Source organism: Protopterus annectens, chromosome 8.part0, assembly GCF_019279795.1.
Source record: "Protopterus annectens isolate FY-2018-M chromosome 8.part0, PAN1.0, whole genome shotgun sequence".
Lineage (NCBI taxonomy): Eukaryota > Metazoa > Chordata > Ceratodontiformes > Protopteridae > Protopterus > Protopterus annectens.
Genome location: NC_056741.1, coordinates 1,311,106,069 through 1,311,133,851, shown reverse-complemented (window position 1 = coordinate 1,311,133,851; position 27,783 = coordinate 1,311,106,069). Strand labels below are relative to the sequence as shown.

Below are 27,783 nucleotides of genomic sequence, written 5' to 3'. Positions count from 1 at the left end.
CAGTCATGTAGGAAATACCTTTATCTCCATAGTGCTATGAACATCCTGTAGAGCCATTTCTCCTTTAACTCACTTGCATTTTGATCATATCTGCCTTGGTCTCATATGAGTCTGCTGCTTTCCCTGACTTCATTTTCCTTAGAACTGCTCTAAGTTCTTCTAAGGTGGTCTCTTCTTTCTCTTTCATCATAGGCTGTATCTGGGACAGTACAGCTTTTGTGGGGTCTTCATCATTTTGAAGTTGTTGGTAGTACTCTTTCTGTCTAATTTTGATCTGTGGACTGGTGAGCAGGTTGATACTAGCTTCTCTTCTGAAGAGTGTCAGATGGCTACCTTCTCTATCTTTATGTTTTTGCTTTTTTTAACTTGAACTTGAGTTTCTTTGTGCCATCTGCTGAGTCAGTTTTAAGAAGCTGGTAGAGTACGTGAGATGCTTTGTTCTTTGCTATTCTGACTGCACTGTTAGCCTGTTTGTCAACAAACTAGTATTCCTTTTTCACATTATTCTGTCTTTTCTGACTCTCGTTTTTTTTTTCCTGCCCTCCTTTCTTTTGATAACTTCCTGGACTTTTGCATTCCACCTCCAGCTTTCCTTATTCACCATATTTCCATATCTGGCTCGGCCACATATCTGTTCTATAATCCTCATGCATGCTGTTTTCTGTTTGGAGACACTTCCATTTTTTTAAACTCCACCTATTTCCTCTTCTTTCTGAGGTGCTGGAACCATGAGTGTTTCATTGAACTCTTGTGATTTTGTTCCAGTTAACTTCCAGGTCTTTAGGCTAGTGTCTTAACCTTAAAGCCTTCTTTAACCACTGCTTATTGCTGATTGTGGTTCCCAGTGGTTTATGCTCTGGGATGACTTTTTCACTGAGGATTACTTTGCTATTTTTGATTCTGCCCCCACAATGTTTCCTTATTAGGTGGAAATCTATCTGAGTTGCATGTTGGCCACTTTTGTATGTGATCTTATGTTTGCCTCTCTTGCTGATCCATGTGTTTGCTACTATCACCTATTTGCTAGACAGAAGTCTTTAGGCATTATATCTATAGATACTGTACCTACTGAATACATACTGCCACAGCATAGCTCTCAACCTCTAGGCACAAAAAATCTGGACAGCCAAAAATAATAGGGAACAAATTTTAAATATTACTCTTATAAACTTAGAAAGTTGATATAATGCAGGGTCTTGTGTTACTATGCATTTTGTGAAGGACATGATGTCTGAAACTCAAATGCCTGTCATTATAAAATAACTTCAGTCCTCACTTCGCCACAAAAATCCAGAAAGCCACAAATTTTATGAGGAACAGACCAAAAATATGAGACAAAAATCTGGGCATTCTGTGAAAATCTGGACAGTTGAGAGGTATGTGCCACAGTGTTGACTTGAAAATTTCTATCCGTGGGAAGACATATTCATAGAGGTGAGTTTGTTTATCCCAGTGGGCAGGGCAGCCATTGTGGAGATCAATAGAGCAACCACTGGGAGTAGGAGCTCAGTTGGAGGGACTATGTACATTGTGGCCCACTCTTACCACCCAAATCTTACTTCTCAGAGAGGGTCTGATCAGTAAGTTCTATTCTGGGAACAAATGGTTTCATCTTCCACCGTAAGGAGGTGTAAAGCCCCTTCAGGCCCAGTGGATCTGGGACAGAACATGGGCTTAGTGAGCTTACTCTGTGGGCCTAGCTGACCACTTTGGGTTGAGTGTAGAAGCTCAGTGGAGAAAACCCCTCTCTCCCATTTTTAATGCAGTGTTTTTTTTTAGTATTTGTCACTGTGTAAAAAAGACAGAGGACTTTACTCTTTCTATAGTATTTTCCTACTGACCTTAGTTAGTGATCATCATTAAGGTGCTTATTGATTAACAAGGAACATACCTTCCAAGAATGCAGGTGTGAATATAAACTTCCACCTCAGGGCAAAAAAGACAAATGACTTTCTTGCCTTGGAGAGGAGCCTAGTATGAATAAATTTGCTATTTGACAGTCTTCTACCCCAAATATTCATTGGGACTGAAAACAAACCAAAAAAAATTAACCAAAGTACTCGGCTGAAAAAAATACTCATTCAAGGCCAACAAATCCTCTAAGTTGAATAACATTTTGGAACTTGGGCTGTGGATCACAGCTCTGGTGCTGCCATTACAATTTCACTTATTCCTCTAAGGCTCAAAAGAGGAAGTTCAAGTATAGGAATAAAACACACAGAGCTGTCTGCTAAGAAACCATCTCAAGGTAAGCGAGGGAGTATTTACTATTACAGTCTCCTATTAAAGTTGCCAAATCACCTAATCACCTAGTTTAACTTCATTATTTGATAAAGGTGTTTCACAAATATTTACCTTGAGACCAACTTCAGTAAGGTCTTATTCCATTCTGCCAATATATTGTAATAAATTATTACATGCTCATAGAAGTATTTATTACAGCTTAGAAAAATTATCTGCTGCCTCATCTCCCTCTGGTTTCAGAGTGGATAGAGGCCTTTTTCTGGCCTTTTCAGCTGGGTCTACCCAACCTTCCTTGTTGGTACTGGTCTTAAAGAAGCTAATATTGATCCATTTATTGTCAATGAACATCAGAAGACCTGTTGATGTTGACTGTGGTCTGACCTTTGGTATCACAACTCTTGACCTCCAATGACTTTGGTGTAGACACTATTGATATCAGTATGCATATTGGCTGCAGTGTGTGTGTGTGTGTATGTGTGTGTGTGGGGGGGGGGGTTGACCTTTTGTGGCCTAGTTTATGCTGATCCTTTCGGTGCTGGTTCCAAGTCCAGCAGCTTTTTCCTTTCTAGTCACTGGCGACATTGTCCATTGTACAGTGTCTGACATTGACACAGACATTCATGCCATCATTGCAGATGATTCTTCATGTGCCTTTCCTGGTGTCTCCCCAAGCTCCATCATCAGCCTGTTTTCAAACTGTAGTTATTTCCTTGCTTAAGCATCTATCTACTCCATTTGTTGAGTAGCAAGACAGAGGATCTGATAACTGCATAAATTGTGCCTCTCAATATTTTCTGGATGAAACCATGTTTCCTCATCCTCATTTGGCTTGTCACCTCCAAGGACAGAAAGGAAACATGTGCAAGAGGAAGCACACACTGACTCATCTTCTGAGTTACCTATCACAGATGTTGATGATGTGGAGGGCACAGATCTCTCCATCCCCAGATGAATCGAAATTTAGGGAAATGTAGAGATAAGGAGGCTAGGAAGGAGATGGTCAAGTTGACTGATCCAGCATCCTCCCAACAGGCGACAATGTATAACACATTTCCACACACCCCCAATTAACTTTCTAGGTGGGCCTACCAACTGGTAAGATTTTGAAAGTGGTCACTACTTTGGCATGAGACAATATGGATAATGCAGTAACTATACCAAGGAGATCAGAGAGGCTCTTCTGGTCCTCTATGTATTAGAAGTGTTGATTGGAAACCCCAAACCCTGACTCAGTTGTTACAGTGGCTGTCCTTAAGAAAGCTCTCAGTCCATAAAGCACCAATGTTCATTCCACTGATAAAGATTCCAGAGCTATAGACAAGTTCCAAAAGCAAGTTTGTGTGTCCACTATTTTTTTAATTCAGGGTCATAAATATACGTTCCACATGATCAGGTTCCATTAAGACCTGACTGATGAGATACAACAGTTGTTGGACTGGCAGTCAGATGGGCAATTCAAACAGAAATTACATTTTCCATCTAAGCCTCATAATGAGGTTGGCTTATAACTCAACTAAGGGTTTGGCCTGAGTTGTGGGCACCAACATAGTGATATGCCACCAGTGTGCCTAGGTCCAGTTAACAGATTTTGCTGAAGATACCAAGGCAAGTTTTTTGACTTTTCCTTTGATGGTTGTGCCTTTTTAAACAAAATAAAAACACAACTGCAGAATATGGAAATGAAGGCAAAACCCTAATAAACGTTAAAGTTTCAGACTCTACAGTGCCCCTATTCATGATTGCAGTGGAGTCTATAACCACTTTTGTTTAGGATTGCCTAGAAGCAAGAGGTCTGGAAGCAGCCTGTGATTTCAGGGTTACTTTCAGAATGGTCAGTCTCACAGAGATCAGGGTTAACAGCAACAGCAGGGGAGTCAGGCTTCTCCTTCTAGAGAACAGCAGCAGAACCACTGATGCTGTCTGTCCCTACACTTGCCTACATTGCTGGCCATTACATAGGACAAGTAGATAAGGAAAACAATATCCAGAGGATATGCAGTGCTGTTCCACATCTTTCCCTGGTACTAGTCTTTACCCTTGTCTTACATTCTCCTCTGTCAAAAATTGTAACAAGAAAAGAGGTCTTGAACTTTCTAGAAGAAAGAATCTTCCAAGAGCAGCCCCCCAATCTGAAATGGTTGGTTTCTATTCTAGGTTCTTTTTGGTACAGAAAGAAAGAAAGGAAGAAAGACTCCCATGCTTGTCCTGAACATAGGTAGCCTAAACTAATTCATTCCAAAAGAAACCATTTGGATGGCCACATTACAATTATTCTTCCATGTCTGTTAGTAACAAACTGGATGTGCACTTTGGAGCTCCAGGCATACCTCCCAACTGTCCAGATTGTTGTAGAATATCCAGATTTTTTACTCATATTTTGTCTGTTCTTCATAAAATCTGTAGTTTTCTGGCAAACCATTAAGGACTGAATTCATTAAATATTGACAGACATTTGAGTTTCAGACTTCATATTCTTCAGAAAATACAAGCTAATGCAAAACCTATTATTCTATAAGATTTCAAAGATTATAAGAGTAATATTTAAAACCAGCCATTATCAATTCAGCACTCTTCATTTCATCTCGCCTCATCCCCTAGAGTATTCAACAAGTGCATGTCAACAGCTGGAGCAAACCAGGCATTGCAAAGTGTATAGGGATTTCCCTATCTGGATGACTACTGGCTACTTGCTGTACGATCACTGAACAGGCTGATCTATGCTAGGCAGTCTCTGATTATTCTGTTTTAGTCCTTTGTCACCACAATGAACACTGCAAAGTTGTTCATCGTCGTCGTCGGCTCCGACCCCTTCATTGGTTCCGTCCGTGGAGAGGTCCGGGCGCCGGGACTCCACTGTCTGCTCCGAGGGGGCGAGTGGCATCCGACCCTTGTCCAACCCCGCTCTCCCTCTCGGAGCTTTGGCTCTGGTTAGTTTGGCCCCGACATCATTCTCGGAGCCTTCTCTGTCAGCTCCGGGGGTAGTTCCAGTTTCTTCGGAGCCGGTGCTGCCCTTGGTGTCTGATAGGGGAGCCTTCGAGGTGATGAGGAGTGTGCTGGACCCAGTGTCCACTCCAAGGTTCAGTTCTGCGGCTCCTCCCTCCATAGTGCCTGTTACGGTCTCTGGCCATTCTCTTGCACCTGTCAGCAGAGATCCAAAGTGTGGGGTACCCACTTTGGGTGTCTCCTCCTCTTCAGAGGGCTCCCCTGAAGTTTCAGGGGAACCCCCTAGGAAAAGAAAGTGCAAGAGGAAGCACATAGACTCCCCCGAGTCTGTCACATCGGACACTGACTTGGATGAGTCGGAAGGTTCCCCCAGATCCCCCTCTGAGGATGTCTCCTTTTCAGACATCCTGGAAATCCTTAGACAGAGGGGAAATTGGTCCACTCTCAAACCTTCCGAGGACGAGTCAATTTACCTTGATGCTTTTGAATCTCGCCCTTCCACCTCCTGGGTGTCTCCCCCTTTCGACCCACTAATGGAGGTAGTGGCTAGAAAGGCGTGGGCAGCTCCTGATTCAATGGAACCTACCCCTAGGAGGCCTTCTAAATTTATTTCTGCACCAGATGATAAATCTTTTCTTGCCAAAGGTGTGTCAGTTGATGCTATGGTGGTAGCAGCAGCCACTAAGAAGGAGTTGGCTGATCCTTCTGTATCTGTTCATCCTCCTTACAAAGAGTCCAGGACTATGGACAGGTATGGCAAGCGGACCTTTGCTTCAGTGACTTTTTCCATGCGATCGCTGAACTATTTGTGTCATTTCACCCGCCTTCAAAGAGACTTGCTCAAAGAGCTGGGTGAAACGGTACAGGATCCTTCTGCTGCGGGGTTTAAGGACAAAATAAACTCTCAGCTGGCTACCCTGAACTCCATCGTTAACTCCTCCATGCGGCTAATTTCTTATGCAGCCGATGGAGCGAGCAGAGCCACTGGGACAGGTGCTGCGTTAAGACGTCACGCTTGGATGCGGCTCTGTAACTTTGCAGATCCCTTCAAGGCGTCCTTCACTAACACCCCCTTTGATGGTTCGGAATTGTTCGGACCTCAGGTGAAGAATACCCTCATCAGATGCGAGCAAGATGGTAAGACTCTCTCTGCCGTGGGAGTCCGCTTTTCCACCCCTTCTAGACCTTATCCTAAGGGACAGAAGGGAGGGAAGATGTGGTTCCGCAAACCCCAGGGAGTCGCACCTGCCGCACGTGGTGATTTTCCCCCTAGAGGCAGAGGGGGAAATAACAACATACGCCGCCCTAGGGGCAGAGGGGGTCCTCAGAATCAGGGTTGTAGGGAATCTTTTCCTGATCAACCCTTTCAGCATCCCTGAGAAGCTGTCTGACTGTCCGCCTTCAGAGGCAGTTGGGGAAAGATTATCTCTGTACCCGGAAGCCTGGCAATCCCTCTCCCGAGACACATGGGTACAGAAGATCATATCCGAGGATTACAAAATCCCTTTTACCACCGCCCCCGGTACAGCCGCCAAGACCCCTACCAGATGTACCAACCACACAAAGGGGTCTGGCTCAGCTAGAAATAGAAAAGCTATTAGCAAGAAGAGTCATCCAGGCAGTCCCAGCAGATCAGCTAGGGTCCGGAATTTACTCCAGGTTCTTTTTAGTACCAAAAAAGACAGGAGACTGGAGACCTATTTTGGATCTCAGCAGGTTAAACAAATCTGTGCTAAAGACAAAATTTCGGATGGTAACACTGCAGTCCATTCTACCCTTTTTGGGCAGAGACAACTGGATGTGCTCGTTAGACCTCCAGGACACGTACTATCAATAAAGACACACAGACACTCCAGGAGGTTTCTCCGCTTCCGGCTGGGAGTCAGTCATTTTCATTTCAGAGCCCTGCCCTTTGGTCTCACCACAGCCCCCCTGGGTGTTCACCAAATGTCTGGCAGTGGTCACAGCTCACCTGAGACAGAAAGGATTCCAGGTGTTTCCATACTTAGACGACTGGCTCATTTCTGCTACCACCAAACAGGATCTCATAATGGCCAGGGATTACACTATTCAGCTTTGCAACAGTCTGGGTATTTCTATAAATTTTGCAAAGTCCTCCTTGTTGCCTTGTCAATGTATCAACTTTATAGGCGCCGTGTTAAACACCACAGAAATGTCTGCAACACTACCATCACAGAGAGTGGCAGACATCAGGTGGAATGTTCAGACCCTCTTTCAGCCCAACAAAGTCCAGGTCAACAGAGTGTTGAAAGTGTTGGACCTCATGGCGGCGGCAATTCTTCTACTTCCATTAGCTCGCTTCCACATGAGACTTCTTCAGTGGATGCTCTTTTCTCAGTGGTCTTTTCAACAGCTACCAATGATCCACAACATTTGGATAACCCCATCTTGCAAGAAACATCTCTCCTGGTGGATGGTTTCCCCTCAGCTTTTTCAGGGCAGACCCTTTGTTCTCCCCCTTCCAGTTGCCACTGTCACAATGGACGCCTCCCTGATCGGGTGGGGGGGGCATTATCAGGGCAGGACGGTCCAGGGCATTTGGCAACAATCAGAATGCCACCTGCACATAAATGTTCTGGAGATGAGGGTGGTGCATTTGGCGTTGCAAGCCCTTCAGAGCTCTCTTCCCCAAGGGACCATAGCAATTCAGATGGACAATATGTCTGTGGTGTGGTATATAAACAAGCAGGGCGGAACAAAGTCCTATCCCCTCTGTCGAGAAGCACTCAGACTTTGGCAATGGGTGATTTCATCTCAACGGTTTCTGATAGCAATGCACATCCCCGGGAGGTCCAACGTCATAGCAGACAGATTGAGCAGAACTATCTTCATGCCTCACGAGTGGTCTCTAAATCAAGCGGTAGCAGACGGAATCTTTCGGAAGTGGGGCCAGCCTTGCTGCGACCTTTTCGCAACTCCCCAAAACAGCAAGTGCCTCGACTTCTTCACACTTTTTCCTCTGCCAGGCCAACCCCTCAGAGACGCTCTTGTTCACGTTTGGCCCCGGGGTCTTCTTTATGCCTTTCCTCCTTTTCCGTTGATTCCGCAATTAATTCAGAAACCAATTGCGTTGAGATCCAAAATGATCCTCATTGCCCCATTTTGGCCTCGGCAAGTTTGGTTCCCGTTCCTGCACAAATATCTACTGGAACAGCCTTGGCATCTGGAACCCCTTCTGGATCCATTGACCCACCACACGGGCAAGCTGCATCAGTCTCTACATTCCATCAACCTCACAGCTTGGTTGCTCCACTTCCAGCCATAGCCAGGCTTCCCCTTATTTCTCCTCCTGTTTGTGATATCATTCTGGCCTCCCATAAGTCCAATACTAGGAAGACTTATGCTAGTAAATGGAAGCGTTTTTCATTTTGGGTGCAAAACAGGTCTTTAGATCCCTTTCATGCGCCCATTCATGAGGTCCTGGATTTTCTGGCGGAACTTTTTCATTCTGGATCATCATCAGCCACTATCAGAGTACAATTAGCGGCCATTGCTAATTTTCATGTTGGACTCTCAGAAGCAAATATTATGTCCCACAAACTCTGTAAAGCCTTCCTCAAGGGTATCCTTTTGCTCAGACCTCCAGTAAAAGATCCACCTCCACAATGGGACTTGAATTTAGTTCTAACTTCACTAATTTTGCCCCCTTTTGAACCTGCAGCTTCTTGTTCCCTCAAATTACTTTCTTGGAAAACGCTGTTTTTAGTAGCTATAACATCTGCCAGAAGGGTCTCGGAACTCCAAGCCTTGTCGGTCTGTCCTCCTTATTTGTTTTTTCATAAAGACAGGGTAACTCTCAGAACAAACCCTTCTTTCCTTCCAAAAGTGCTGTTGGAAGCAAATTTGAATCATTCTATTGACTTACCTGTCTTTTTCCCAGATTATACCAACAGAGCTGAACAAAAATTACATTCATTAGATGTTCATCGCCAATTATGCTATTACCTAGACAGGACAAAACAATTCAGAAAGTCAGATCAACTCTTTCTCTCTTATGCGGCAGGTAAGAAAGGGCTTCCAGTTTCGAAAGTTATCCTTTCCAGATGGCTGACATTTATTATTACCTTGGTCTATGAGTTGAGACACAAGCAACTCCCCTCTAGGCCTAAGGCTCATTCAACCAGGGCTCTATCAACTTCAACGGCGTTTCAAGCAAGGTTACCACTAGATGCCATTTGTGCAGCTGCTACATGGGCTTCCAAACATACTTTTATTGCTCATTACAAGCTTGACTTAGCCTCCAGAAATAGAGCTGATTTTGGTTCCACTGTACTCAGGAGTCTGTTTCATTGAACCACCCAGGACTAAGGTGCTAGGGACGCTGTCCCATCCAGCAAGAATGAAGGCGAGAATGACAACTTAACATTAAGAAGTTATGTCTTACCATAACGTTCCATGTTAGTTGTCTTCTCGCTTCTTTCTAAGGCCCTCCCTCCTGCCCCCTAGCCTGGACAGACTCGAGATTGAGTCTTTCCTTTTTGGAGACACAACATGTTGTGTCTTTTCCTGGTATCCTTAGTGTTACTAGCAGGTTATCTTCTAATAAAGAGGGTTATAATATTTTTATTATAAGATTGTTGTTTATACTGTGTCTTAGCTTCCAAACGAGATCTGGGGAGTTAGCGCATGGTATTGTGGGATATAGGACTGCCTCGAGCCGGTAAAAATAGCTCTTGAGCTATAGTATAGGCCGAGTCGGAGCCGAGATTCGGCTCCGAACCCATTCAGCAAGAAAGAAGGTGAGAAGAAGACAACTAACATGGAACGTTATGGTAAGACATAACTGCTTATTCAAGAACATAGAGAGACCGTGTCTGGGAATTCTGTTAACAGTGCTGCTCAATACTTTCAGAATGTGCATGATCAGTATTTGTTCCCTATTTTATTATAAAGACATTTTGTCCAATATAAAAATATTCTCTGGGTCTTAAATATTATTTTTGGCGATGGTAGCTGCAGGATTTATCCTGATCTTAACTGTACCTCTGTACAGTCTCTATAACCTTCCCATATTCCCATGGATTTTCCTGGATGCTCATGAGACAGAAAAAGCATACTAATGTAATAAAACACACTTTATATTAAAAGCATACTAATGTAATAAAACACATGTTATATTAAAACAACTTGAAAAAGTAAAAGATCCAAGAAATGGAACAGGATAAAACAGTCAGTACATGCTAGTCGAGAAAAGGGAGTGAGCTGGTGGTTGTACTCACAATGTGGGGTGTTGGTTTGGCTCAGGGACTTTCCGGGTGGTGAATGATGTGGGATCTACACAGGGATGTCGTAAGATTAGTTGGAACCCTAAGCAATGCCTCTATTTGATGCCCCTCCAATCTCAAGCTGGGGGCAAAAAAAAAGATATTTTTTGCTGTATCAAACATCTTTGCTAAATTGTAGCTCTTTGATATAGTTCACTGTCATTTATGTTTAAAACAGAGGTCTTCTACCCATACCTCTCAATTGTCCAGATTTTTGCAGAATTTCCAGATTTTGCCTGATATTTTTGGTTTATTCCTCATAAAATTTGTGGTTTTCTGGATAATCTTGAGGATTGAAGTAATTTAAATAATGGCATACATTTGAGTTTCAGACTACAAATCCTTCAGAAAATGTATGTTAACACAAAACCATGTTACTCTAGCAACTTTCTAAGTTTATAAGAGCAATATTTAAAATCTGTCCATATTTTTGGGCCTTTGCCCCTCCATTTTGTCACATTTGTCCAGATTACTTGCACTAAAAGGTTGAGAGGTATGCTTCAAGCTAGGCAAAGAGCTGCTATATATGTACATAGCATCTGCTTGCTAAACTCTGTCAAACACCTGTGGTGGACTGTAGCAAATATACATACTACCTCCCTGCTACAGCTCATAACACACAAAAAACAACTGCCATTTAAGCAGTTGTGATCGATACTGTTTACTGAGAATGATCAGCACCTTTTCTATAGTGTGGAACATGCTCCATAACTGTTTTCATCCATGGCAGTTACCCCCTTCACATTATGCTTCCTGTGGCTTTGATCTGCAGTACAATGGGAGAGCTTCACAGAAGAATATGATAAAATATGGAAGTACATTAGCTATTCTAGGAAGAACAAAGTGGGAAGGGAAAGGAGACCACCACAGGGAGAGTAGCCAAGGTAGAAGGGAGGTTAAGGTAGAGAGGGGAAATGTAAAACACATGCAGATATACAATAAGCAGATTTTCAAGTGAGTACAGGCAGGCAGAACATACGCAGTAGGGTGAAGGGAGGAAGTCAAGAGAGGCCACAATGCCAAATGTAAGGGTAGGCAGAGTTAGAGGTGATCAAGTAGGAGCCAACATTATATAGACAGCAAGAGAAAAATAAGCATGGACATATAAGAGAGACAAAAGATGAAATGTACAGACCAAAAGGCTTACAGGAAGAGCACACAAGGGGTGGAAAATAATAATTTGCAGTAGCACGGGGAAGGAATGCAATCAATGCAAATAATGTGAAGCATTGCAGTGGTAAAAATGGTCATGAAGGCTGTAGACAGGAAGAATAATAGTAACATGGATAAAGAAATGAAGGTGATGCTGGCCAAAAAGATTGTGTTAGTAACTGGAGATTCCATCACCAAGGGGGTTAAAAGTTCTGGCTAGGGAGAAAGAACAGGCTAAGTTGTAGTAACACCAGTATCATTGCTTACAACAGTAGATCTATAGTGTGGTACAAATAAGCACCCATAATTTATCAGAGCACATAGCCAAAGCTGTAACAAATAGGGCCATGGAGGCTTCAGACAGATGCAAGGATACGAGGATTGGAAGTACCATTCTGAGATGTGTTACCTGTGTTAATGGTCAGCACACTAAAAAGCAGAAACATTGCATCTGATGAAGTTTGGTAGATGAAAGTGCTTATTACCTTGAATAAACCTGACAATTTATAGCTGAAAGAAGGATTGCTTCACATTTTTCTACTTGATTTTGAGAATGTGTACATTCTGTTCTGGTTAACTCTCTACCTGCAAAGTATCCACAAGAATACAACACTGGATTTCTTTGAACAAAAAGGCTTTTTCTTTTCGTTTTACTTATTGGTCATGGGGAGAACCAGACACTACAACACGTTTGGAGAGCCTATAAGGGGATTTACTTCACAATAGGCAACATATATTTGTTTATTGGTTCACAATGAAAAAAAGAGAGTATTCATAACTATATGACTATCTGTGGCAGGGAACAGTGGAGACATTTTTGAAACTTCTAGGAGAATGGGGAAGATCAGGCAGATACATTAGCCAAATGCTCCCAAAAGGTGTCATCTTAGCATAGAAAGAACACCAGTGCTTAGCAATGGATTGGAGAGGTACATCATGGTGACTGTGCCTATAACATGTAACAGAATAGTATAAAGGTGTCACAGAAATTGTGTGTGTGTGTGTGTTTGTGTGTGTTGTAAGGAACTCATGCAGTAGACTGAAAAAAAATACTCAGACCATTGCAGTGAACCAGACAGAAGTGGTTTGAGTAGTACTACTTAGTATGTGTATACTGTGTAAAGAATCTGGGTAGTAAACTAGGAATGTAGCAAGTAGTGGTCCAGAGGGAGAGGGTAGACATTGCTGGTCTCATTGAAACAAAGGTCAGTGATAAATGGAGTTAGATATGGAAGTTCCTGGCTTTAAGTTATTTAGGAAGAATGGATAGGATGAATGAGGCAGATCTAAATAAAGAAAAGTGTAAAATAAGAGGGCATAGAGGAAGATGACATCTCCCATTGAAGACAGTGAAAGATTTGGTAGGGTCACACGCTACGTTAAGTGCCCTGGCAGTTAAGGTAGAGGAAGAGGGGGAGTAATGATGAAATAATACAATGTACCTACCCAATGACACATCAGGAGAGGGGAAGAAGAGTCTGGGATGTAAAATGAAACAGTGGGCCAAAGGAGTGAGGGTTACACACAAGGAGGTCTGATCCTGTTAGGAGCAAACTGGAATATTCCATGATCCAGAGTAGATAGGAGTGCGAGATACTTGAGATATTGGCAAATGAAAGGTACATCTACCTGGTCTGGAACCATATCAGAAAATGAAGGAATTATGGAAATGGTACTATTCAAGGGGGAGAAGTCTGGGGTGTCCAGTTAATGTCACAGTTAACTATCAGCAGTCATTAGAGTAGGAGGAAGGATTTGATTACAGTGTCAGAAATAATGGTGTTTGATATTGGGAAAATAGATTAGGCTGATATAATAGAGATGACTAAAATAAGACTGGAGGTAAAAGGAAGGAGTAAACAAAGTCTGAAAATGGGTTACAGATTGAGAACTCATGGCTATCAGTAAAGGTCTGATAAAGAAACAAAACAGAAAAAAAGACAGTATGACTAATGAAGAATACTCTAGCAGTATCAAAACACAAACCATCTTACCTTAACTAAAAGCATATGGTCTGAACACACCTAATGAGCAACAATCAACACTCCTATGTTCCTAAGCACATCTTATGATTAACATTCCTCATTCAGGTGCAGCTAACATTGGGTAAGACAGCAATTCAGGTCGTAGCCTGCTATAGGTCCCCAACCATGTCCCAAGACTCACACTCCACATTCCTAAGCACCCTGGAGAATATTGGGGTCTAATTTAACACTCTCATATTAGGCAAATTCATCTACCCCTCCATTAAGTGGGAAAACTACTCATGTACCAATACACTTGCCCAACATTTCCTGGAGTTCATTAATTCCAATGCCCTGGACCAGCTCATTCTTACCCCCACTAGAGGTAGCAACATCCTTGACCTGGCCATTACTAACATGGTCGACCGTTGCCCTACACCAATAGTCAGCTCCTCCCTGGTTAGATCTGACCACAAACTAAACCTTGAAAATCCATATCACCCCCCGCAAAGGTAACCGCCATGAAAAACTTCTCCAAAGCTAACTTTGGGCTCCTAAAAACAGAGATGGCTAAATTCACGGCACCCATTCAAATGGAGAATAGTTGCATAACCGTCGAATCATACACCAATGCACTGTATGAACACGTACACAAATGCATGGATCTCACCATACCCAATAGAACCAAGACACTCTCCTCCAAAAACAGTAAGCCAATCTGGTGGTCCCCTGCCATAAAAAAACTCTGCAACAGAAGGAGGAAACTGATGTGGAATAAGGTGAAGTCCTAAGACTGGAAAAACTCCCTTATCAGCCTCAACAAAAAGTTGAGATCCCTCATTAAATCCTCTAAAGCTAGCTATGAAAACAGAATTGCAGCAGATAGTAAAGACAACCACAAGGCCTTCTATAGTTATATAAATAATCTCCAAGGCAACACCTAGATTTACTCTGAGCTATTGCACAATGGTGCCTCCTATACCGAGCCAACAGATATTGCCAATATACTGGCCAACAGATTCAGTGCCAACTTTACCCCCCCCTACCCAAAGGACCAATCACAATACCAGTAGATTGCCAGTCACCCAGTATTACTGCTGCATAGGTTAAAACAGAACTGTCCAAGGACGAGAATACAACTTCTATGGGACCTGACAATATCCCTGGCGTGTTCCACATGAACTGCAGAGTGAACTGGCACCTCATCTGTGTGCCCTGTTCAATAACAGCCTCACCACAGGCTTTGTCCCTACCAAATGGCGCACTGCTACCGTCATCCCTCTCCACAAAGGAAGAGCGACTACAGACCCTGGGAACTATCTCCCCATTAGCCTGACAAGTCTGATATGCAAAGCTACGGAATGCATCATCATAGACCTAATAAACAAGGATACGGAATTTCCAAACTCTGGATGCCACACAGTTTGCTTTTGTGAAGGGTAGATCATGCCTGCTCAACTTGGTCGACTTCTTTGAGTCAGTCATCAGAGATGTGGATGAAGGCAAGGTGGTTAATACAGCCTACCTTGATCTGGCCAAGGCATTTGATACCATTCCCCACTCAGGAATCATAGAAAAACTTACTAAGCTAGGCATCAACCCTAATATCACTAGGTGGGTTGGAAACTGGCTCACAGATAGAACCCATAGTGGGAAAGTAGCTGACTCCAAGTCAGACTGCTGACCACTCACGAGTGGAGTCCCACAGGGTTCGGTCCTGGGTCCTCTCCTGTTTGGTAACTACTTCTCTGAAGTCCAGGCCAACACGAACGGACTCTGGCTGACAACGTTCGCAGACTATTGCAAGTTGGGAGCTATTATTAACTCACCAAGTGATGTTGACATCCTACAAAATTGCCTCACTGAGACCAATGACTGGTGTCAGAAACATGGCCTTAAGCTCAGTGCCAAAAAATGTCGTCATCCCCTTTGGGAAAAACCCAGTTCCCATGAATTATCAAATTGAGGGTAATCCACTGAAAACAGAAGGTGTTATAAGAGATCTGGGAACACAGGTTGACAGCAACCTCTCTTGATCACCACATTGCCACTGTGGTCAGAAAGTTCTTCTATGTGGCAAAGCTCATTACTAAGGGTTTTGCATCCAGGAAGAAGGTCATTGTCTCCCTCTACTCTTCCCTCATTAGGCCAATCATCGAGTACAATGCCCCATTTGGCATGTACCTCATTAGACACCTGCAACAACTGGGGAGGCCACAATAATACCTCACAAAGAGGATCCTAGGCCTTAAACACTCCACTATTCTCTGTCTCATATTGCCTACTTAGAGCAGCCATATCTGACCCAGCTCTGTTAGAAATGCTTCATCTAAAGAAATCCCAGTCTCTCCGCATCACACACTCCAGAGACCTCAACCTCATTACCACAATCAACAGAACATGCTGGAGGGACAGGTTCATAACCCAGAGACTGCCCATGATATGAAATAGACTTCCCATACATGTCAAGCAGAGCACCTCGCTGACTCTCTTCAAGAGAAATCTTGATGAGTGGATGGGAAATAGAAAATTCACCCCGGGGATAACTTCAGTGGCTCTACTTGCCAGAAGCACTGAGAACTAAGGTCAGGTGGCATGATGCCAGGGTAATCCTATGGCTAGGCTTGTAAAGGACACATGGCCATTAGCCTAGTACACATCTATGAACCTACATTCAATAATGTGTTGAGTGTAGTTGATAAAAAAACATAGAAGTACACTTTGTTGTCAAATTCAGCAGTTGACAAAGTGAACTACAGCCACTATGACATGCTCAGTATAATGTTAAGGTCAATTTTAAACAACCCGTGCAACATAATACATACAACTTCACATATGTTTGTGTGTGTGTGTGTGTGTGTGTGTGTGTGTGTGTGTGTGTGTGTGTGTGTGTGTCTATATCTTTTTTATTTATAAAAGGGATATTAGATATACAGTATACATCTTTAATGTTAATACTAATGAAGCTGCATTACAAATGGTACCACAGCATCTCTATCAATCTGAATCCCCATCTTTTGGTCACGCTACACCACACTCTGTTTTTCCATATTTATTAAATCTCTTGAAAAGACTACAGTCAAAGAGGTATGTCCATATAGCAGTTTGGGTAAAGCTATGTCTAATAAGCTGGTGATGTACAATCAATCAATAAATAAATGGTCTAATGCTTGGCTGAACTTGCGAGCTATGGTAGCCCTGTGCTGGTTATGTTGAGCTGACTTTGGAAGGAAACTTGATGAAGTTGCCACTGGAGTTTATTGCATTTACTCCATGATGTTTGTGGTTATATAGTTGGTAGCAAAAGGGGATACCTAATTACACGATGCAATCTTGACAGTTTTTTTAAGGAGGCCATGTTAAGTAGTCATTATGTAAATGCAAGAAGGAACGGGAAACACTTTGTAATGATAGTGTACCCTGTAGCAACTGTTATCACTGAGCACTAGAAATATTTTGTGATGTGTTTTGTTTTGCCTTTAGGATGCCTGCAAAGACATGAACAAAGCAAATCTCCTGATCTCTTCTGTTGACGAAAAACAGTGTTCCTTGCAAGAAAGCAGCAACTCTGAACTTCAAAAGGAAACGGATCCAATTTTGCAGCTGAGGGAAAGGCTTGATCATGTCCAGTCTTACACAGAGCTGAGGTAAGGATAGCTAAAATGGGAACCAAATGTGTGATATATAGTCACTGTTCCAGGTTTACTGCAGTTGATGGAAGCTGGAGAAGTACTGTTTAAAATTTATTTATATTTGAGGGAAAGGTAAATCAAATGAAGTGATGTCAAGCCAAAAGTTATTTTCAAAACTGCATATCATTTTGAAGGAGAAAAACACTCTGCTAATAATTTTTTTCACAATACTGTTTTTTTTTTGGAAGTAGAAGAGGTTTTCTGTACTGCAACTATATACACACACACACAACTATACATAAATATATATTGGGTAAGTGACATTTGACCTCATGTTCATTTTACTGCCAGAGATATTAGGTGATACAATTGATTGAAACTACATTTGACTGAAACTACATTAGACAGATAGGTTATTTCACAGAAATTTTAAAAGTCTATAGATGGTAGTTTTAGTGTTTTGTTGTAATTTAGAGGATTTTGCATAGGTTGGCAGTGAGCATTACTATACTGTACTCCCATTTCTGTAGATGGTGGTGCTGCAGTAGCGTTGTCTCCTCACAGTAAGTCATTGTCCTGTTTGATTCTCAGCTAAAGCGTCTTCTGTGTGGAGACATGCGTGAATGGGCATACCTTCGTTGAAGGTTGTGCGTCAGGGCTAGCAACTCGGTACGTAAAAATCTACTGCCAATCATTAGCGGACCAGAGTTCCTCTGTGGCGACCCCTAACCGGGAAAAGCCGAAAGATCCAACAACTCCCATTTCTGTAGATAGTTCTTTTTGTGCACTGGCACTGATTCACAGTGTATAGTCTTTTTTTCTTCATAAGTATTTGATGGTTGAGTTAGAATATATAAGATTGGTGCTATGGAGAGGGAGATGTAGGGGTATTCTGATGACATTGTTTTTCAGTAAAATGTATTTTTAGTTAAATGTAGTTTCAGTCATTTATATCACCAGATTTCTGTGTCAGTAATATGAACCTGCTATGAAATGTCAGTGAATCAGCTGCAAACACATTAGAGTATTTACAAATGGTAGCACCTGTTTGCTACATTTGCCTCAAGCAGTTTGCTACAGTTTAAAAAAGAAAGGATTTGTTCCTTTTTTTAAAACTAAAATCTGAGCACTGCAGCAATCTGTGCAGGGTATAAACTTTAGCAACTTCTTGGGAGCATGGCACAGAAATGGGACCTGATTGGCTGGGGCAGAAGGGTGGGTGGGTAGGTGTTTGTGTGGTGATGTATCTGGCCACCTGGATGGTGTGTCAGGAGAAAGAGTGGATTTTTCTGGAGGGGGCAACCGATTGAGTACTGTCTTCAGAAAACCACCCAATTGGCATCTGAAGTTTTGTTGAGGGGGTGGGGCACGAGTTTGTGGTATTGGCTTAGGATGCTGGTTGATACAATTACAGTCTGGTTTACTACATGTCTATACCTATGGTTATCAATGCTATCTGCTAAACATTTTCTCTATGTTACCATCGTACTGTGTTGTAGATGACTTCAGCCTGCTGGAAGGTCTGTGAACCCTAGACGTACTGTCCTCATATGATGGTGAACACCAGGATGGTGTTGAAAGTGAAAGCAGAATGGTTGGAATACTGAGGCCCACCATCAGAGATTGCCTTCCTTCTGCTGGTGAAGTCAGCCATGGTTTGTAACTATCATGAATTCTCAGTCCGACAGAGATTATGGTTGGGAACGTCTGTTTTACAGAGAAGCATTCCTTCTCAGCTGTAGAGTATCTAGCTCAGCTGTATTTATCTTTCTGTTGAGACAGCTAATGGTGTTGTTACTTTCTAGCCATTAGGTGTGCACTGCCCCCAACTCATCTTATGAGGAGTCTGTGTAAGTAGCACAGCATTTGAAAAGTTTAGGAGACACCAATGTACCAAAACTGATTCAACACAAAGACTTTTTTTGAGCTTTTTGAATGTTTCATCAACCTACGATGTCCACCTGACTCATTCCAGCATCTTTCCTTTTGTCATGTTTGTGAGGGACAGATAATGAGAAAAAGAAAAAAAAAAGATAGACAGATAGATATTCATTTGGTTGAAAATTTTTTTTAGGGGTGTAAAAAAAGAGACTTTACAAATGAGTACATTTATATGAACCACATGTGGTTGAATTTAGCTTTATATATTGCAGGTAAATAGGGCTGTGCAGGAAAATTAATATTTGAATGAAAAAGTGATAGATGTGAAGATGTAAAAGACATTGTTATAATAGCAGGTAAGTACATATAAGGGTTATGGCAGTGCTGCGCATGTTTTATGTTGTGTTGTGTGTGATCTGTGTCCTTTCTGTCTTGTGTAGTGGTACTGATAGGCAAAACCCCCTCCCGCCCACCTTACACGTGTGCTAACCTTAATCGTAATCCTAAACTAAAGCTAAACCCACACATTACTTTAGTAAAAACCCTATCCTTGACAGTACCACTACCAAGATGACACTCGGTCATGGGTTTACTGATATAAGGGTTATTTGATTGGGAGTGAAGAATTTAATGTTTCATTATGCTCTCTTATGAGTTTTCAACTTTTCATGATATAATCAATACATACACACACACACACACACACACACACACACACACACATGTGGCAATAATATATATATATATGTGTGTGTGTGTATATATATATATATATATATATATATATATATATATATATATATATATATATATATATATATCTTTTGCATATGCTATGATATATCTTCACTTGTTTTGCTAACAAAATATAAGAGGAGGAGCAAGAAGGTCTTTAATAAAAACAAATCATTTGAGAACCAGAGACAGGACAGTGTTACTTTACTCTTAAATTGTTTATGACAAGCAGACTGTCCTGTGGTTACTTGTTAACTGCTCACAGTCCTACAGGAAATAAGTCAATACAAGCATAAAAATACTGGTAAAGTTCTCAAGTGCAGGCTGATCATTATTGCACTGTAGAAATAATTGCATTAATAGAACCATTTCCGAGTATAACTTAATGTGGTTTTAAGCAGGTATAGTAACCCTCACCCCCCAAAAAATACAAATTCTCCTGGTAGATCTTAGCCTAAGCAAAGCAACTTCTGAGAGACAAACTTTTCAGAACTTAACTAACTTCACTCCACAGTACCAATTTCCAATAAAATGGCTCAACAGTTGTACGTCTCTTATTTTTCTAACTCAATATTTTTACTCATGTAACTTTAAAACTCACTCTGCAGGCTTACTTTCTTCAAATAATGAAACTCCTCTGACCTGTAGGCGGTAGTCTAATTAACACCGAAAGTGTGATAAGAGACCTTGGGACACAGGTGGACAGTAGTCTCTCCTTTGATAATCACATCGCCACAGTAGCAGTGGTGGCTGGTGACTTCAAATCAAAGGGGGGCTGCAGGAGACAGCTGAATGGGTGGGGTCAATGGGAAAGGGTGTGGCCAACTAGAAAGGGGAGGGGCTTATGCTCAAACCCACAAAAACTAAATATACTGCCCTGGGTGCCAAACCGTCATTATGAGAGTCCAATCAAGACAAAATGAAGTGTAGAAGAATAAAAATATTTCAATGCATTGGCTGCATGACAGCTTAATATCTAGATGGAAACAAAAAAGGTTGTAAGGCATGAAAAAATAAATTACTTTTTTTTAAATACATCAATGGAATGCCAGTCAAAATCAAGTACAAGAAAAACAAGCAGCACTCAACTCAAACCACTTCTTGCACTGTAGTTCTAATTATAATTTATATTCAGCTTTATTAAAGTACCAAGTAACATGCTTAAAGTAGAAATCTCTGATGGCCCCCACTTTTAAAAATGTTCCTTATCCAAAAAAAGACCTGCTGCCTGACATCTACTTGTTTCATGGGGAAAACATGATCAAAGTAAAAAATGAAAAGCAAACAAGAAATAAGCTCAAGATACATTACTTAAAAGGATTACTGTAAAGGTTATGGACCACACTAAAAGGATTACTGTAGAGGTTATGGACCACACGATTGGCATTTTGTTTATGCGTAAAGCCTGCAGAGATGACTGGAAGTCTCCAAGTGTAATGAGACTCTTAAATTAATGTAATCCTGTCCTTTATTACAAATACTGGCATATGCATTTCAATACCCAAGGCTTATACATTATCTAGTTAAGTATTCTCTACATGGCAACAGAAAGGCTTTCAATGTTGGCAATTCTTTAACAGTATGCTTATTAAAGCTTACTTGCATCTTGCAATCTCAGCCAAGCTTACCTAATGGTCATTAAAGTATTGCTACTTAAACACTGAGCAACAGGCACTTTGAGTAATAAGCATAAATCAACAGTAGAAAAATGACAGAAACCAGACCATTCTGTAAAAATCAAGGACAGATGAAAAGCCACACTAGTACTTGTGTCTAACATGGATGGGGGGGGGGGGCACTCTGCACATTTACACTGCATAACTACTCCTTGCCTTGCTTCGACACATCCAGAGTCACTACATGGGGGAGTGGGGTGCAACAAGTATGTCACAGTTTGAAATGTCGCTAGCTGACTTGTGATGGCCCTGACACATTTGTCATACCTCTCAACCTCAGAGCAAGAAATCTGGACAAAGCCATACAAAGAAATGGGACAAAGGCCCAAAATAAGGACAATTTTTAAAATATTGCTCTTATAAACTTAGAAAGATAATAGAGGTCTTGCATTAGTATGAATTTTCTGAATGGTATGAAATCTGAATGGTATGAAATCTGAAACTCAAATGTCTGTCATTATTTTCTAACTTCAGTCTTTAATGATTTGTCACTAATTTGCCAAAAAAACACAATTTTATGAAAAATGGACCAAAAATGTGATGTAAAAATATAAAATAGCAACACAATACAGCTGGGAACCTGTCAAAGAAGGGATACTTTAATATTAGTACTGCTAACTTGAGCAGCTGACAAAATAAAATAATCTACATGCATTTCTGAAATAAAAGTAATCTAACTGATTATTACAGTTATTTCTTAATTATAAACCCTCCATGTTTTCTTCCAAAATTGCTATTTTGCTGAGGGATCATTAGGGGAAGAGCAACATTTTGAGCCAAAATCAGGGACAGTTGAGAGGTTTGGCTATGCCTAATTCTATAAAGCAATTTATTTGCATGTACCTCTCAACCTGTTAATGCACTAAATCTGGACAAGGCCAAATATATTGGGGGAACATATAAACAGTACTAAAAATTGCTCTTGTATAAACTGTGACAGTTGATAGAACAGATCTTACTTTAGCATGCATTTTTCTGAAGGTTATGAAGTCTGAAACTCAGTGTCATTTTTTAGTGACTTAATTCCTAAATGATTTGCCATTAAACCACAAATTTTATGAGGAACAAACCAAAAATAAGAAGCAAAAAATCTATTCATTCTTTGAAAATCTGGACAGTTGGGAGGTATGGTTCAGCTGGGGCCGCCTAAGTTTGCCGCCCTTCCCCCTCACAAAACCATGGTCAAATGGAGCCTCCCCCTGCAGCCATTCCAATGATCCATTACTTGGCTATTTCACTCCATTTACCATAAACACTAACGTGCATACTGATTTACTTCTATGATGATTTGAACTTCATTTGCAAGTTTTATTTTGCATTTTACAGCAAAAACACTAAGACATCTGCTAAACAAACTTGGCATTAAAACGTCTCTGCCATTGAAAGTCACATTCATTGAAACAACATTGAAACCCACATTCAAAGAAAATACATTTTACCCGTGGCAGATAAAGATTAATTCTGGGCTGTTGTCAAATCATAGGCCCCTTGCATATGAAACATAGATGTGCTCTTTGATACACCTTCCTATTGCTTTGAACATTTTTCCATTAAACAATGAAACAAAACGCATGCACCAATGACAAACCTGCCCAATTCAGAACATTTCCATCATAAAAGTCTACTCAAACTTCTACAGTCCACTATTATCAGTAAATATGCACAATTCTACAGTCCACCATTATCAGTAAATATGCACAATCTCTGAAGTAGTAAAAGTCATCTAAATAATTCCACATTAAATAAATTTGTAATGAAGAGGTTGCTGCTAGCAATCGCCTTTATATTTCATGGTTTCATCGAAAAATAAAGTGTCTGATGCCCCCAAGGAATAAATTGCCTAAATTACATTAAACATAAGCTAGTAATATTGTAATAGGAAATGGATGGCAAACTGATAACAGGCTCATAGTTAGTATCTTAACTTTCAGTGCGGCAGCATTCACCCCTTATGGGAGTAGAACCAACAACCTTCTGCATCAAAAGCAAATACACAACCTGTTGTGCTATTAGCAATGCAAGCTGACTTAGCATAATCAGCACTAAACTTCTCTTCCCCTGCAGCTCTCAGCTCCTTGTAAAATCTACTCAATACTCAACTGCATCTCAACTTCGCAGCACAAGAAATCTGGAAAAAGCCAAATTTATTGGCGTGGGTCAAAAGGGCAAAAACCAGGCACACATTAAACATTGCTTGTATAATCTTGGAAAGCTGCTAGAATAAAATGCTGTGTTACCACCATACATTTTACTGCGAAGGTCCCTGTGCAAAACAGTCATAGCAACATACCGCTACGCCGAATCAGCTGCTTTGTGAAAGAGAGGAAGACTGAAACTTAAATGGCTATCATTTAATGAATACAGTTCTCACCATAGCTGTCAACCTCTTAGCACAAAACATCTGGACAAACCCAGTAATGAGGGAATACAGCCCTCAAACATATTCAGTGAATTCAGTTCTTGCCATAGCTGTCAACCTTAGCACAAAAAACCTGGACAAAGCCAATAACAGGGTAATACAGTCCCAAAATAAGGACAAATTTCAAATAGTCATCTTATAAACTTAGAAAATTGCTATAATAAAAGGTTGCGTTACTATATATTTATTGCTAGAATAAAAAGTTGTTTTACTGTGTATTTTCTGAAGAATATGAAGTCTGAAATTCAAATGCCTGTCAGTTTTACTTCTGACGGAACAAAAACAATTTTCAGCAGAGGCCCAGGGAAAAATACTGTAGACACATGTCTTTGTAAAATGGCAGGACACCAGAGCAAATCCACACAAACACAGGGATAAGATGCAGACTCCACACAGAAGGCACCCCAGCCAAGAATCAAACCAGAAAACCTATAGCTGTGAGGCAACAATACTGCCACTGCACTACCAAATATGTAATGAATTAAACATTCAGAAACCTGAAGTCTGAAATTCAAATGCCTGTCAATTTTATTTAACATTTGTTAATCAGGACAGTCTGACTTGGAACAAAAAAACAATTTTCAGCAGAGGCCCAGGAAGAAATAATGCAGACATGTCTTTGTAACATGGGAGGACACAAAAGCAAACCCACACAAACACAGGGAGAAGATACAGACCCCACAAAGATGGCACCTCAGCCAAGAATCAAACCTGAGAATCTGCAGCTGTGAGGCAACAATGCTACCACTGCAGCATCAAATATCAAGCATTGCAACATTTACAAACCACAGATATTATGAGGAACAGATCAGATCAAATATGAGGCAAAAATCTGCAATTTTTTTACAAATGGTGGTGGGTAGGGAATTCACCTCTTTAACACCTGCATACAAGGTACAGGGTTCAAGCCTGAGGTATTCCCTACCACACCACCATGAGTCTAACCACCAGTATATTGCACCACACACACACACCTTGTAGCAAACCACCATACATCCCTGTCCACTCACTTACCTGTAGTAGATCTTTCCCTGTAGCATAAATCCAAATCCATGTCCGAGTAAAGTATGAAAACCCGCCCACGCAGCAAACTCCAATCCACACCAGACCCTGCCCAACGGGACTGCAGCAAATTCCAGACTGCTGATGTTGGAGTCCGACCCTGATGCGTTTTCCCAGCGAGTTCCAGGACAGTTTATGCAGTTTAAAACTGCATAGACTTCTGGGAGCTCCGTTCTTCATGTTTCCCAGTCAGGACTGCTGCTGAGACAATCTGTGCATGCTCCAGACTGTATCAGCAGCAGTCCGGGCTAGATTTTTTTAATATTTTTTTCTTTTTATTTCTTTATTTTTCTTTATTTTACAGTTGAGAGGGCTGCAAGTCCGGCAGTCCAATAGCACAGGCCGCCCCTGCACAGTAGTCAGGAAATCCTTCTACATGGCACACATCACAAAAGGTTTCTCATCCAAGTAAAAAAGAGGTCATTGTTCCCCTCTACTCATCACTCATTAGACCCATTATAGAATAAAACGCCCCTTTTGGTATGTACCTCACAAGACATCTACAACAACTGGAAAGGTCACAGAAATACCTCACAAAGAGGATTACCAGCCTCAAACAGATGTCCTACGCAAACCGTCTCAAAAAACTCCAGCTTTACTCTGTTGCATATCGCCTACTCAGAGGCGATCTCTGCCTAACATACAAAGCTATGTCAAACCTAGAGCTGTTGGACATGCTCCACGTAAAGAAATACCAATCCCTTTGAGCTACACGCTCTAGGGACCTAAACCTTGTCACCACAATAAACAGAACATGCTGGAGGGATAGATTTCTGTCCCAGAGACTTCCCATACTCTGGAACAAACTACTTATCTATATCAAACAAAGCTCATTAGCACTCTTCAAGAAAAATCTTGGTGATTGGATGGGGGATAGGAAATTCACCCCGGGGATCACTTCGGTGGCTCTGCTTGACAGGGGCACAGGAAAATAATTTTCTTGGGTGGCAAAAGCCAGGGTACCGTTTGGCTAGGCTTATATAGGCCCTAGGGCCAATAGCCTAGTACCTGCCTATGAACCTATGTTGTGAACAGTCAGATAAACAGGTATCATCCAGCATTTCAGGGACTTCTTCTGAATGTGTTCTGAACTGAACTCATTCTCAACTGCACTCACTGAACTTCCTGTCTTAAGTATTTGTTCATAGGTTCATACTAAGCTAACTGCCCTTGCGAGCCATTTTAAGCCTAGCCAATTATCCCTTGTAAGTGTGTGTAAGGCAAAGACCTTCATCATTAGGTCACCCTCCCAACCCAATGGGTTCTTCACTGATATTGGTCACCCCTACAGGTACAGTAACAGGTTTCTCAACCTACACTTTCACTGATGCATCACATATTTCTTTTTTTTGTTTGTTTAAAATGTTTTTAGTGATTTGACATATATTTATATATATATATATATATATATATATATATATATATATATATAAAATATATACACAAAGAAAGACATTCAATATCACATATTGTTATATAGTGTCAGAAATAAATTAAACCATCAGAGTAATCCAATGTAGTTATCAAATCAAATATCTTGGTATTTCAATGCCAACATTTCAGCATGTTTTAATATAATATACAGACCTTATTGTAATCACTTATTTTTCAGTTTTTCATAACGTTGATAAATTTAGGGGTTCAGGCACCTAGGTAGTGAGACATTTCTCTTTGGTACATTTGGTTGGGAACGCATGGCTGAAGTGACATTCAGCTGCAGAGAAAAATGCCTGTTGCAGATTCCATGTGGGCAATGCGGACAATGCAGTGCCATGCTAATAACTTCAATAACCAAATGTATAGGGGGAAAATAATCCCATGGCCTCCAAGACAACATAAGACAGCAAGCAATATTGCAGGCTACAGGAGCAGGCTGGTTTGTTGGCATGTCATTGCCATTAAAAATCTAATGCACAATGGGCAGTGCCTTTATAATTGGTGTGTGTGAACCACTACTCTCTTCATTGTCTAGAGAATATTACCTAAAATGCATACTGAAGCATAAATGTGACTACAGTAGCATGCAAGACTTCCTCCATGCTGTAGCACACTTTTACGTGTTGTAGTTACATAAACACGTTCTGTACCCTGAGCACAACACTCATTACCTCTTCTGCACGTGTGTACTTGGTTATTGAAGCTGTGAGCCTGGCAGTATGTGCTTCTCTTTGCCCGAAGTGATTTCACATCAGCCATATTTCTCTGCAGCTGAATGTCACTTCAGCCATATGTCCCCAACTAAATGTACCACAGGTAAATATCTTGCTCCCCAGGTGTCTGAACCCTAAATTTAGAAATTCTTTGACTGTATGGATTGAGTTTGTTTTCCAATTCTTTGTGTCAATTTTTGTAGTTACTGTAAGGAGACTACAAACTATTTTTGTTGTTCAGCCTTTACATATAAAGGAAGTGGAACATTCATTAGTATTGCTGATTTAGTTAAACCAATTACCGGACCATAATCCTTTGAAAAAAAATTACTTATCTCTTCCCAATAAACATTTAATTTCTCACAATTCATAAATATACATGCCCAATCAGCTTTTACATCCTTATTGCATCTCCAGCAAGCTGAAAAAGCCACTTTACTAAATTTGGAAATTTTATAAGTAGTAACAAACACTGTATATATTTCCGCATAAAAACTTTCCAGTATAGCCTTGAAGATGTTTGACTGACTTAAATAGCACATTTTTTCTAAAATTCCAAAACTTTGCTTCAGACTTATTTATAATTAACTTATATAACTTGGACAGATTTCCTTTGTAGGTTAATTTACCTTGAATAACA

General features: G+C 41.0%; 1 protein-coding gene across 1 annotated transcript in view; it reads left to right on the top strand.

Annotated features, from left to right (window-relative positions):
- The window catches only part of LOC122809378, a 385,771-nt gene that overhangs the window by 173,416 nt on the left and 184,572 nt on the right, over window positions 1-27,783 (top strand). The window contains exon 6 of the mRNA XM_044080830.1: window positions 17,072-17,235. Within this exon, the coding sequence (XP_043936765.1) occupies window positions 17,072-17,235 (164 nt within the window). The remainder of the gene's footprint in view (window positions 1-17,071; window positions 17,236-27,783) is intronic.